The 13,015-nt window shown below is 36.3% G+C and overlaps 2 protein-coding genes across 4 annotated transcripts in view; one reads left to right on the top strand and one right to left on the bottom strand.

The window, feature by feature from the left end:
- The window catches only part of ASB14 (ankyrin repeat and SOCS box containing 14), a 41,131-nt gene that overhangs the window by 24,041 nt on the left and 4,075 nt on the right, over positions 1–13,015 (top strand). Inside the window, exons 10-11 of one of the 2 annotated variants that reach the window (XM_037798748.1) lie at positions 5,346–5,499; positions 6,273–6,473. In XM_037798748.1, coding sequence (XP_037654676.1) covers positions 5,346–5,499; positions 6,273–6,451 — 333 coding nt within the window. In that variant the 3' untranslated portion in view covers positions 6,452–6,473. The remainder of the gene's footprint in view (positions 1–5,345; positions 5,500–6,272; positions 6,474–13,015) is intronic. The other variant, XM_037798739.1, reaches the window with a different exon arrangement.
- The window catches only part of APPL1 (adaptor protein, phosphotyrosine interacting with PH domain and leucine zipper 1), a 52,249-nt gene continuing 46,795 nt past the window's right edge, over positions 7,562–13,015 (bottom strand). For both annotated transcript variants that reach the window (XM_037798723.1, XM_037798724.1), the window contains exons 21-22: positions 12,863–12,952; positions 7,562–11,629 (exon numbers count right to left, since the gene is read on the bottom strand). In XM_037798723.1, coding sequence (XP_037654651.1) covers positions 11,483–11,629; positions 12,863–12,952 — 237 coding nt within the window. In that variant the 3' untranslated portion in view covers positions 7,562–11,482. The remainder of the gene's footprint in view (positions 11,630–12,862; positions 12,953–13,015) is intronic.

The raw sequence follows: 13,015 nt of genomic DNA, 5'->3' as shown, positions 1-13,015 counted from the left end.
AAAGGGCAGGGCCACACCTCCATGGAAATTATCCAATAAAAGATCTCGGTTGAGTGATCACATCTCCACAGAAACATCCAATCAAAAGTCTCCAACCCAATCAACACCAATATGTTTCGTGTCCACACAAGACTGCATCAAAGATAATGGCATTTTGGGGGACTTAATACATCCAAACCAGCACAAAACCCTTTATCATGTTGAGGAAGTTCCCTTCTATTCCTGTCTTTAGAAGTGTTTTTATTAAGAAAGGATGCTGGATTTTGTCAAATGCTGTTTCTAGGTCAACTGAGATGGTCATGTAGTTTTTTCCCCCCTTTGTTCTGTTAATGTGATGTATAAAACCCACTTGATCATTGTGTATAATTCTTTTAAGGTGCTGTTGGGTTTGATTTGCTAATGTTTTGTTGAGGATTTTGGCATCTATATTCATTAGATTGGTCTGTAATTTTCTATTCTTGCAGTATACATCTGGCTTTTGTATTAGGATGATATTGGCTTCACAGAGTGAGTTAGGTAGTGTTCCCGCTTCTTCAATTTTTTGGAAGAGTCTGAGCAGGATTGGTACTAATTCTTCTTGGAACGATTGGTATAATTCACCTGTAAAGCCATCTGGTCCTGAGACTTTTATTTGTTGGTAGGTTTTTGGTGACTGAGTCAATCTCTTGTGATTGGTTTGTTGAAGTCTTCTATTTCCTCAACAGTCAATGTAGGTTGTTTCTGTGTTTCTAGGAAATTGTCCATTTCATCTAAGTTATCTAACTTGTTGGCATACAGTTGTTCATAGTATTCTCTTATGATCTTGTTTATTTCTGTGAGGTCTATAGAATGTTCTCCCTCTCACTTCTGATTTTATTTATTTGCATCTCCTTTTTTTTTTTTTTTGGTCAGAATACCTAAGAGTTTGTCAATTTTATTGACCTCAAAGAACCAACTTTGGTTTTATTGATTCTATTGTGGTTTTTTTCCTTCAATTTCAATGATTTCTACTCTGACGTTTATTGTTTCTTTCCTTCTGCTTGCTTTGGGATTAGAATGATGTTCTTTTTCTAGTTCCTCCAGGTGTGCAGTTAGGTCTTTGATTTTAGCTCTTTCTTCCTTCTTAATGTAGGTGTTTAGGGCTATAAATTTCCCTCTCAGCACTACCTTCACTGCATCCCATTAGTTTTGATATATTGTGTTCTCAGTTTCATTCATCTCAAGATATTTACTGATTTCTCTTGCAACTTCTTTGACCCACTGATTCAGTGTGTTGTTTAGCCTCCTTATATTTGTGAATTTTCCACTTCTCCTCCACATTATCATTGATATCTAGCTTCATTCCATTATGATCAGAGAAAGTGCTTTGTATAACTTTAATCTTTTTAAGTTTATTGAGACCTGTTTTGTGCTCCAACATGTGGTCTGTCCTTGAGAATGACCCATGAGCCCCAAGAAGACTGTATGTCCTGCTGTTTAGAGGTGCAATGTTCTATATATGTCTGTTAGGTCTAGTTCATTTATCATATTATTCAAATTTCTGTTTCCTTATTGATCCTCTGTCTAGATGTTCTATCTATTGATGAGGGTGGTGTACTGAAGTCTCCCACTATTATTGCAGAGACATCTCATTACCTTCAGTTTTGCCAGTGTTTGTCTCATGTATTTTGGGGCATCCTTGTTAGGTGCATAAATCTTTAGGATTTTTATTTCTTCTTGGTGGATTGCCCCTTTTAAAAACACATAATGTCCTTCTTTATATATGACATATAAGTTATTGCATTTCAAGTCTATTTTGTTCAATATTTGTATAGCTACCCTAGCTCTTTTTTAGTTACCATTTGTGTGGCATCTTTTCCCAGACTTTCACTTTCAACCTATGTGTATCCTTGGGTCTAAGCTGAATCTCTTGTAGACGGCATAGAGATGTATCATATTTTTTAAAAAAAAATCTATTCTGCCAATCTATGTCTTTGATTGGGGCGTTTAATCCATTAACATTCAATGTTACTACTGTAATGGCAGTACTTACTTCAACCATTTTATCCTTTTCATATGTCATTTTTTTCTCTTTTTACCCTTTTAGTTAGCCTGACTGACAATTTTCATTTCTACACTTTCTTCCAAAGGTCTCTCGCCTGTCTTTTTCTTTTCAGCCTGCAGAATTCCCTTTATTTCTTGTAGGGCAGGTCTCTTTGTTAACGAACTGTGCCAGTTTGGATATATTATGGTCCCCACAAAAGTCATGATCTTTTAACCCAATCTTTTTGGGTGAAACCACTTGATAGTTTCCATGGAGATATGACTCACCCCACTATAGGATACCTTTGATTAAATTATTTACATGGAATTTTGGCCCTGCCCATTCAGGGTGGGATCTAATTAAGATCCCTTTAAGAGACGTTTGGGAGCTGATGGAGACTCTTGTAGTTGTGGAAGGAAGGACGTTTGGAGATGCTAAGAGATGAAGCCCTGAGTTTGCACCAGAGAAGCTAAGAGAGAAATGCCCTGGGAGAAAGAAAAAAGTATGCCCAGGAGCTGTAAGAGAGGAGCTAAGACAAAAGCCCAGAAACATTTTAGAGAAAGCCACTTTGAAACCAGAACCCAGGAGCAAAGGGCCATCAGACGCTAGCCACACGCCTTCCAAGCTGACCGAGGTGTTCCAAGTGCCATCAGCCATTCTTCAGTGAAGGTATCCTCTTGTTAATGCCTTAGTTTGGTCACTTTTATGGCCTTAGGACTGTAAATTTGTAACCAAAGAAACCCCTTTATAAAAGTCGATCCATTTCTGGTGTTTGCATAACAGCAGCAGCAGCAAACTGGAACATGAACCCTCTCAGCTTTTGCTGATGAATATTTTAAAACTCTCCTTCGTTTTTGAAGGACAGTTTTGCAGAGAATGTATTCTAGGCTGGCAGTTTTTCTCTTTCAGTATTTTAAATATATCACTGCCTTCTCACCTCCATGGTTTCTGATGAGAAATTGGCACTTAATCTTTATTAGTGTCCCTTGTATGTAATGGATTGCTTTTGTCTTGCTGTTTTCAGAATTCTCTCTTCATCTTTGGCAGTTGACAGTGATTGGTATGTGTCTTGGCATAGGTCTATTCAGATTTACTCTGTTTGAAGTATGCTGTGCATCTTGGATATGTATTGTACCAGTTTGGCTATATTATGTCCCCCAAAAAGCCATGTTCTTTAATGCAATCTTGTGGGGGCAGATTTATTAATCTTTTCATTAGGGCAGAAACTCTAGATTGTTTCCATAGAAATGTGACTCACCCAATGGTGGGTGATACTTTTAATTAGATTATTTCCATGGAGGTGTGGCCCCACCCATTCAGGGTGGGCTTGATTAGTTCACTGGAGCATTTAAGAGAGAAGCTAAGAGCTGACACAGACCCAGACACTTGCGATGCTTGGAGATGCTTGGAGATGCAGACAGAAGGACTTCTGGATATGCTAAGCTAAGAAATGAAGCCCAGAGTTTGCCCCAGAGAAGCTAAGAGAGAATTTCCAGGCACTTAAGAGAGAAATGCCCTGGGAGAAAAAAGCAAGGACACACAGGTGCTGAGAGACAGCTAAAACAGAAGCCCAGATACATTTTGGAGAAAGCCATTTTGAAACACAACCTGGGAGCAAAAGACCTGCAGATGCCAGCCACATGCCTTTCCAGCTGACAGAGCTGTTCCAGACACCATAGGCTGCTCTTCATTGAAGGTATCATCTTGTTGATGCCTTAGTTCAGACCCTTAGAACCGTAAACTTGTAACTTTCCCTTTATAGAAGCCGATCCATTTCTGGTATTTTGCATAATGGCAGCATTAGCAACCTGGAACATGTATATTTTATGTCTTTCATAAGAGTTGAGAAATTTTGGGCCATTATTTCCTCAATATTCTCTCTGCCCCTTTCCCCTTCTCTTTCTGGGACACCCATGATGCATATGTTTGTGTGCTTTGTGCTGCCATTTATTTCCCTGAATTCTGCTCAATATTTTCCATTATTTTCTCTATGTTCTTTCTTCTGTTTGACCTTGGATGTCCTGTCTTCTAGCTCACTGATCCTTTTTTCTGTCTGTTCAAATCTGCTGTTGTATGCCTCTAGCATATTTTTAATCTCATCTATTTTGCCTTCCATTCCCATAAGATCTGTTATATATTTTTTGTATGCTTTAAAATTTTTCTTTATGCTTACCCAGTGCCTTCTTAATATCTTTTATCTCTTTAGCTGTATTTTCCTTCATTTCCTTGAACTGGATAACAGATCTGTTTGAACATCTTTGGTTGGTTGTTTCAAATTCTGTATAACCTCTGACTTTTAATCTGTTCCTTTGACTGGGCCATATCTTCCTCTTTCTTACTTTGGCTTGTAATTTTTTGCTGTTATCTGGGCATCTGATTACCTTAATGAGATTATTCCTAATGTCTGTTTCCCTCTCTTCTCTAGGATTTTGTTGTTGATTGGGTTTGTGTTAAGGCTCTTCTTTGACATTTAGTTAGTATTTCCCAGCCAACAGGGCCACCCTGGGGATGCAGACCAGTTCCAAAGGGCCTGGGATGAGGGTCAGGGAAGATGCCCAAAAGCCTTTATTTTAGCTCTCCAAGGGTGCACTTTCCTGGCTTTCCCAGCAGATGGAGCTCTTCACCAACCTATTCCCTACAGCCTTAGAAGGCAGAGGTGTTTTGGGCAGGGGATTTTTAGCTCTGTGGCAGCTCCACCTCTGACACAGGTTGAAATAATGCTAGAGCTGGCACCTGTCAAGAATGGGCTAAAGCAGTGGGACTCAGCTGTCTAAATTTGCTAGCCCAATAGCTGGGATCACTATTGGACTGTGTCCCCTTCTGTTCTTGGGGAGGAGGGCTTCCTTGGCCCTCCCAGTCTACAGCAGCCCTCCAGGCAGGAACCGGGCCAACCCAAAGCTGGTTGCTTCATGGGTGGAGATGGGCACCAGGAGCCACGGAAGAGTGATTTACTCAGTTTTCCACTGCAGTTTCTCAGTTTCTTTGTCTAGCTTTTCCCTGGATGCTGTGCAGTACTCCTCTGGTCTCCAGAGCCCCAGACAGTTGCTTCAGAAAGTTTCTAACCATTACCAGTTTTTGTAAGAGAAGTGAGCCCTGCAACTCCCTATTCTACCATCTTCCCAGAAGTCCAATTCCTCATTATATCTTAAATTCTGAAGACAAAGTAGATGCTAAGTATTTTTCCAAATGTTAGCACTATATAGCTAGATTTTCTTTTCAATGCCTTAGTTTATAAATGAGTAACTTGAGCCCTCTGTTTCTGACTGAATTTGAAATCCTTTGGCTACTATGCTGCTATTCCGTACTTCTCATTTACTTTCATAGTTCTGATTTTCTTCTCTAGTTCTGTGAAGTAATAACTTTGTCGTGGCTGCAACATCTCTCTGGAAAGGTTGTTCGAGTGATGCTGGACTATGTCGATCAAGTTCGGATCTGTTCAAAGTTGAAAACTGTGCTCCAAAAACAGGGCCTCTGGTCAGAAATCAATTTTATCTTGAGTAAGTATCTTTCTCATAGAAGACTCTCACTAAAAATATTAATTGTACTCTCATTTGTTCTGATGAAAGTTTTTCTCTTCTGATTAAAAGTTTGACCTAAAGAAACCAAGAAAAAATGCTGTTCCTCTTTTGAAAATGTTTCAACTATCTTTAATAATGATATCCTAAATGATAATGTACTTACTATGATTTCCTTATAGACAAAATCAGTTAGGTAACTACTTTTATGTAAGTAATAATTTTTTTTCCCAGTCAAGCTAAATCATGGCTATGAAGGAATACGATAGACACAGGAATTAAAAGCTATAAAACAGCATTAAAACTAGGGGCAAGAAAAAGCTAAGATCTAAGCTTGTAGAGAGTATTAAAAGATACCCTTCTCCAAACCAATTTTTTTCAGAGTAGCACAGAAATCAAATTAAAAAGGAAATATTTAATCTCATTTCCCCCTTGATGGTGATCTTCAGTTTTTAGCCTATAAGGCAGCCAGGAAAAGGGGTTAATCTGTGAGGATTTAAGAACTGTAGGTCTCAAAGCCAGAACCACACCAATGCCAGTCTTTGGACTTGTTATGGCTCTCAAACCATACCTACAAGAAGGGTTATAAGGAGAACTGAAAAACTGTTTCCCTATTGAATTTCCCATTTAATCAAAGCAAATGAAAATCTTGGTGGCTTAAGTATAATATACATTTACTAACAAAATCATAGGAGCACTAAAAATAAAGTAATTCTCTTTCCTTTTGGGTAATGTGCCTGTTTCTTTCACTTTAGCAAATCCTCGTTCCCTAAAACATTTGTGCCGCCTAAAAATCCGGAAATGCATGGGACGTTTACATTTGCGCTGCCCTGTCTTCATGTCATTTCTTCCATTACCCAATCGTCTAAAGGCATATGTCCTTTACAAAGAATATGACCTTTATGGACAAGGAACTTTTACAGGACTCTGGTAATGAAACTATTCTAAAGGAAAAGGTAAAATTCTGAAACTATTTTAAAAATCTGACCTGTTATATATGATTCATATTCTTTGCTTTACCCAGCAACTAAAGTCTCAATACAGTGTACATTCTTTAAAAAGTCACTCTGAACACAGCCTCTCAATATATTAGATGGCTAGCACTCTGAAAGGCAGTTTTAAAAAGATAAAACCCAAACAGTAAACATATAAATTAATGTCAGTTCTAATTCTGTATTCATCTTATATTAAGTGTATGAATCCACATTTCTACATACTCAGAATACTAGATGCCAGACCTGATGATTCAAGATAATTCTTAACAGTAATCCTTTTTAAAGAGAAGTACATACATCAAATGCCTTAGTGACTAGCTGGATTGGATGTACACTAACTTACTCTAGAGATGGCCAAGAAGTTAACTGTTTTTGTACAAAAGTCATGCCAGTTTAGTGTCTGATACTGTGTCCTAGGAGAATCAAGTACTGAGGTGGGGTAATTCGGTTAGTGAAATAGAACCATCAACTGGAATTTTATCATTGATGGGAAATACATGTCCCTTCTTTCCACAAAACACTGGCTATGGTTTATTGTATACTGGCTAACGTGATCTCTGGAATGGAAATTGAAAGTGTTTTCAAAAGATGGTGGCTTGTGGTTTTCATTAGGAATACTGCACATAACAGTACTGGACTGCTGGGGGGGGGCTCACTAATAGAAGCAGTTATAGGATGTGAAAGTTTTGTTTCTATATATTCTAAGTTTCATCTGAGCACAGGTTTCTATATGTGGAAAATGAGGTAAGAAACCAAGAAGGCCTTCATTGAGCCACAACTGTGTAGCAATTAGTCAGCACATCAACACAGATGCCAGAGAGGTAAGATGTAGCCCATTTTTGCTACAGACTCAGGCAGCCATAGCCTTTATATTTACATATTTAGCCTTAGAATATTTTTTAGCACGATGTAGTTCATCTTAGGGAAACTAAACTATATGAATTCCTTCTAATGTAGGGATTCATGATTATATAGACTATTTCATTTCAGTAAGCACGGTCTTAAAATTATTTTTAATAATAAAAAACAGTTCACGCACACACAAAAACTTTGTAAAACTAGCTGGCATGAATAGTTTTTATTTTTTTTAATCAAATTGTGGCATTTGTTTTTAAGTGAGTGGTAGATTATATGTAAGTCAATATACAAATATATAGGCTATACATGCACCTCTGTCAGATAAATTTGATAATTCTAAAGTTCATTTCACCCATTCCCTGGACCTTCTAAAAGTATATAAACTTTATAAAATTCAGAACAAATTATAACACAAACTCCCAGTAGAAGCAAAGGACTTGGTAACTGCTGTAAGAAAGTATAAAGAGCACACGGGATGAATATGCATTATATTAAAACTATATGTCCAAGCCATATAAGCTGATATACACAATGACTTCCCCTTTAAGTTATGTGAATTCTTTTGAGTAGGCGCAAACAGCAAGTACACACTGTCTGTAACAAATTTTAGGGTGATTACTGAAAAATCTCTTCCATTTGCTAAAAGAAAACAAAATATTGCTAGTGATTAATTAGTTTGCTTCTATAACAAACTTTTGCCAATAAGTGACTTCTTTAAAATTTTAGCTGTTTTGCGCTAGTTGTGTAATTACAGTATCCCAACATATTAGGAAAAAGTCCAATTGTTTACAAACATCATTTGAAATTACATGGGGAAATACAATTCAGAGTATATATCGAATACCTCATACAAAAAAGACTGTACAAAAATCATAGATTTTATTATACATTAAAAAATCTTCTAACACTACATTTCTTGAAGCCTTGTCAGTAAATACCTATTTTGACAAAATGAAAAAAATAAGTCCTCTGCCCCCATATGTATGGCCCATCACAAAAAAAAATAAGTTCTTCAAATAAATCTAATTCTAAAGGAAATGTTGCATGATTTTTAATTATATTTCACATGATGAACAGTATCAGTGATATAAGAATTAGCCAGTTCACTTACATTACTGAATCACTAAATATACTAAGCAGTTTTTGCACATTAATTATAACTTAATGCCCAGCTCTCATGTTAAGTGAATAGATTGGTTTAAAAGTATAATATGGTTCCAGTTTCAAATCTTTATGTATTATCATTAACTTAGAGGAATAAAATCTCACAAAAGAAGAGTAAGCTAAACATGCTAAAAATAAAGGGCTTGCTATAGTGGGTTTATTTGAATATTTGAAGTACAGTTTGAATGCTAGGAGGTTGTTGTCAAACCAACAAAAATTTTCAGTTTATTCAGGTGGCAGAGGTTTTGCAACGCACTAGCTCTAAGGATCTGTCAGCATTTATAAGATACAAATTTTAAATACTGGTGGTTCCTAGATATAACTAACTCAGATGCCTTTACCACCTAAGATTATATGTGATGTAGGATGTTACATGCATCCTACTATCCTTTTCCCAAGCAGAAATGTAACATGAATTTATCAGCCCTAGATTGTGGAGCCTGAGAATTCCTGAAATTAAATACAAAGTAATCATTGAAGACATGACAAAAACTAGACTGGCTTTAGGAACTCTGTCAAGGTAACAGTTTCAGTCCCTTGTTAACAACTTTGTATAGTTTAAAAAGGGAGGAGGACTAACTGGTTTCCTACCTACAAGCTTCATTACCATAGTTACAAAAGTACCGTTCACATAGGTAGCAGAATGCGGCATGGTTAATTTCTTTCCTTTTAAAGAAGCAGTTTTGGTAATGTCTTAATTTTTTTTTTTAAGTATAAATCGGAATCTGAGAAAAATAAACCCAAATCTAATCCCATGGTTACCAAATTGTCTCAGAGTTAGATGGGATTACAAAGAGGATAAGACACTGTGATCAGACAGAAACCCATGAGTAGCCTTCTTTAAGCAAAATGAGAATTTAATTAAGTTGATGCTTAAATGTCTGCATTAATGGAATAGTACAGAAATTGAATCATCTAAAATCATTAAATCCACATGACTTCTATTTGGCATTGGAATGTGCTTTGGTCTGACCTTTGGGCATGGGTGTATCATTGGGGAAATTCCTATGAACACATGACTTAAATAAAAGGAAGTACAAGACTTAAGGATGTCAGACAGGCTGTCAGTACCCTTAACTCTAGCCTACACTTTGACCCAGACTGTTAAAACAAGTTAGGACTTCATTACCATGCAAAGCACCAGCCTAAGTAAAACCACCTCCTGATGTTGACAGATTGCATCTGAACTAGTGAGGTAACAACCTAAAGTATAATCTCTCAAAAAGGTCTTAAAGGCAGCAAGACTTGCTATGACTAATCAAATACCACAGAATAAATTTCAATGAAAGAAACGATACACAAACTATTGTGAACACATTCCCTTTAGTAATAACATAAATTTTCTTTTTTTGAAAAAGTATTCCATAAATATCCATCTTTTTTACTATGTGTTTTCAGAGTACTGAGTTATCATTACTTCCATTTGGCACATGGATTAAAAGAATATCATGATCTTAATTATCTATCCAATTCCTGCAGAAAATAGTGTACATACACAGTGTAAAACAGCCAGGCTATATTGTGAGAACTAAAATAGATGCCATTTTAAATTCAGAACTAAGAAGAAAAAACTACATATCAAAGAACAAAAGGGTTTCCCCCTTGTGAAATTACTCGAGTGGCTAACCTCTTGAAAATTTTGTAAATGTTTTTGTAAAATACTTTACTCAGTGTATTTAACTTGTCTACATATACTTTTTCAGGTAAAACACATGAACATAGTTTCTATCAGCAATGTTAAAAGGTAAAACACATGAACATAGTTTCTATCAGCAATGTTAAAAATCTGATTAAAATAAAATCAAGTTTTGACACAAAAGATAAAGGCAGTAGGGAGAAGTCCTTTTAACCTTGGTACCAGGCTAAAATCCTTCCTTAAAGAGACATATTTACAATAGTTAGTGCAAATTAGTCCATTTTCATACATTAGTTATTTGCCTTTGTGGATATAAAGTGATGATTCAGTATTTTATCAAAATATGGGATTATGAAAATACTGGGAGTATCAGTATGAAATTTAAAAGATTACATTTTTTTCTTTAAGCAGGAAACAATTTTGTAGAACTTCTTTTGAAATGCCTCTTGACTAAAGAAAAATTATTTCACACAACACAGAAAATACTATATATCATCCTATAACAATATCTTTACCTCTAACTCCTAATCTAAAATGTATCTGAAAAAATAAAAAGATCCCTTTTAATAAATCCCAAAATCTTATTTTCACCATTACTGCTCTGCAGCAATAATTCAAGTCCCATCCTGAGAACTAAGAATGTGATAACAAAATGCCAAGGGCCGTATCCATCTTGAACTGAAGATACTTAAGCTTCTTTCCCACAATCCAAGTGCCCTTAAATCAACAGTATTACCTGTCACAATTTGTAACCTTAAGTCTAAAATCTCTAATCATTTGATATAAGTTCTATTGCACATTTACTATTGTTAAAATATTTGAAACTTATGGAATTCTCTACGTACAAGGTTTAAACCTATTCAGTCCAAAAATTCCTCACTGCCAACAAAATGTTCTTAATGAAACAAGCATACCCACAAAGTTCTGAAGCAGAAGAATAAATGACTTCTTATGTTGACAGCGAATTACAAAGCAAGATAAAAAGTTCACAATTTGAAGGAAAAAAGTCTTGAGCAAGTTATACCTCAGCAGTCTACTTCAGGGAGATGAGCAGGTTTCTTTTTAGACATGTGGAATTTCATGTTACTGCATAGTATGTTATTTTAAGAAAAAAAAAAGCAATGCAAACCTAAATCACAAGTTCAATCTTATTTTTAAAAATAAAGCTAAAAGCAACAAGCATATACAAAACTTAGTCTCCTCCTTGATATTTCAACATAGTTGTTACCCTGTGCCATTTCACCACAGAAATTGTCAACAAATTCCAGGGGGACGAGAAGAGTAATTAACAACCAAAAAATCAAGGATAAGTTTATGCTTCTGACTCTCTCTTCTTTCCTTCTTCTCCCAAATCACTCTCTTCTGACTGGCTACTGCTCAGGACAACAAACTGCCCTTCACTACCGGCTTGGTTTGGTCTACTGGAAGCAGCTATCAACCGACTTTGTTCTTCTAAGTCCTAGTGGAAAAGAAAGAAAATAAACACTTGAGAGCCATTTCAAACCATCTGTCATAAGTATGAGTAATTCTGGCAACTTGCTGAAAAGAAAGGCAACACCAAAAAAAAGAAAGGAAACCTAACCAATGCTACAATGAAGTGAATTTTTGCACCATTCCAGAAACCCTATAAAAAAATCAATATTCAAACTAAAATCAAACTAAATGAGGTTTTCCTCTTTCTCATTTTCATGGTCAACAACCAAGTTCAGGCTATCATCATGTCTCATTATACAGTAAAAGCCTCATAATTGATCACCCTATCCTCCAAGCTCCCCCCTATATTCCCCCTGTGCAGGCCAACCTCTACAGCCTTGTCCAATTCATCTTGCTAAATTAGGTGCCACCTTCCCTCAGCCTAGCCAGTCAAAGAAGCCTAAATTCAGGGTCATCTTTGCCACTACTCTCTCCTCTGTCCATACATCTAGTCCATTGCCAATTCTTGCTGATTTGTTCACATTAACTATCTCACAGCTGTTTCTACTTTTCCATTCCTACCAGCAATGCCAGTACCCATAACAGGCTCTTACTCAATCTCATGGGTCACCTATCCATTGCATTTTCTAGGTTTTGCTGTGAAATCTGTCTACCTTAAAATTACCCTGTTGGTACAGAGTTGCTGTTTGGGGGGTGATGGAAAAGTTTTGGTAATGGATGGTGGTGACGGTAGCACAACACTGTGAATGTAATTGACACAACTGAGTTGTTTACTTGAAGAAGATTAAAATGGGAATTATTGTTACATGTATGTTACCACAATAAAATTTTTTTAAAAATTATCCCATTTGATGGGCAATAATTTGACACTCCTGGCAACATTAAAGCCATCAATCTACCTACACAGACATATGTATCTACATCCCGGACTGTGGACTTTCAACAATGACAGTTAAGACTATGTAGGCTCTCAAAAGACTTGCTTTGACAGAGACAACCCTCACTGGAATATGAATATTCTGTTATTTTTGCTAAACAGTTGGTCTCACTATGTGCCAGTGTAACTATAATTCAAACAACATATAGAAGGCAGATGTCAGCCTTTTCTGACGTGCTACATATCATCTGGTAATGAAGTGGCAGAGCAAGCAGAAACAGACCTTCATTTGGAAATTTAAATCTGAGCATCACAGTGTTGAATTAAGGAAACTCTTCACAAACACCACATAAAGAGGATCCAGACATTAGGATCACATACCTTTTCAATTTGTTTTTGTTTACTGAGTTCTTTCTGTTGTTTCTCTTTTACTCTCTCTATTTCTTTTTGTTTTTCTGATGCCCTACGATCCTGAAGAACAGAAAAACAAAACTAATAAACTAAATATGAAATAATTTCAACATTACCTTTGTA

The sequence above is a fragment of the Choloepus didactylus genome, chromosome 1 (assembly GCF_015220235.1).
Source record: "Choloepus didactylus isolate mChoDid1 chromosome 1, mChoDid1.pri, whole genome shotgun sequence".
NCBI lineage: Eukaryota > Metazoa > Chordata > Mammalia > Pilosa > Megalonychidae > Choloepus > Choloepus didactylus.
Note: the sequence above shows the minus strand (reverse complement) of the source record. Positions and strands in the feature narration are given on the sequence as shown.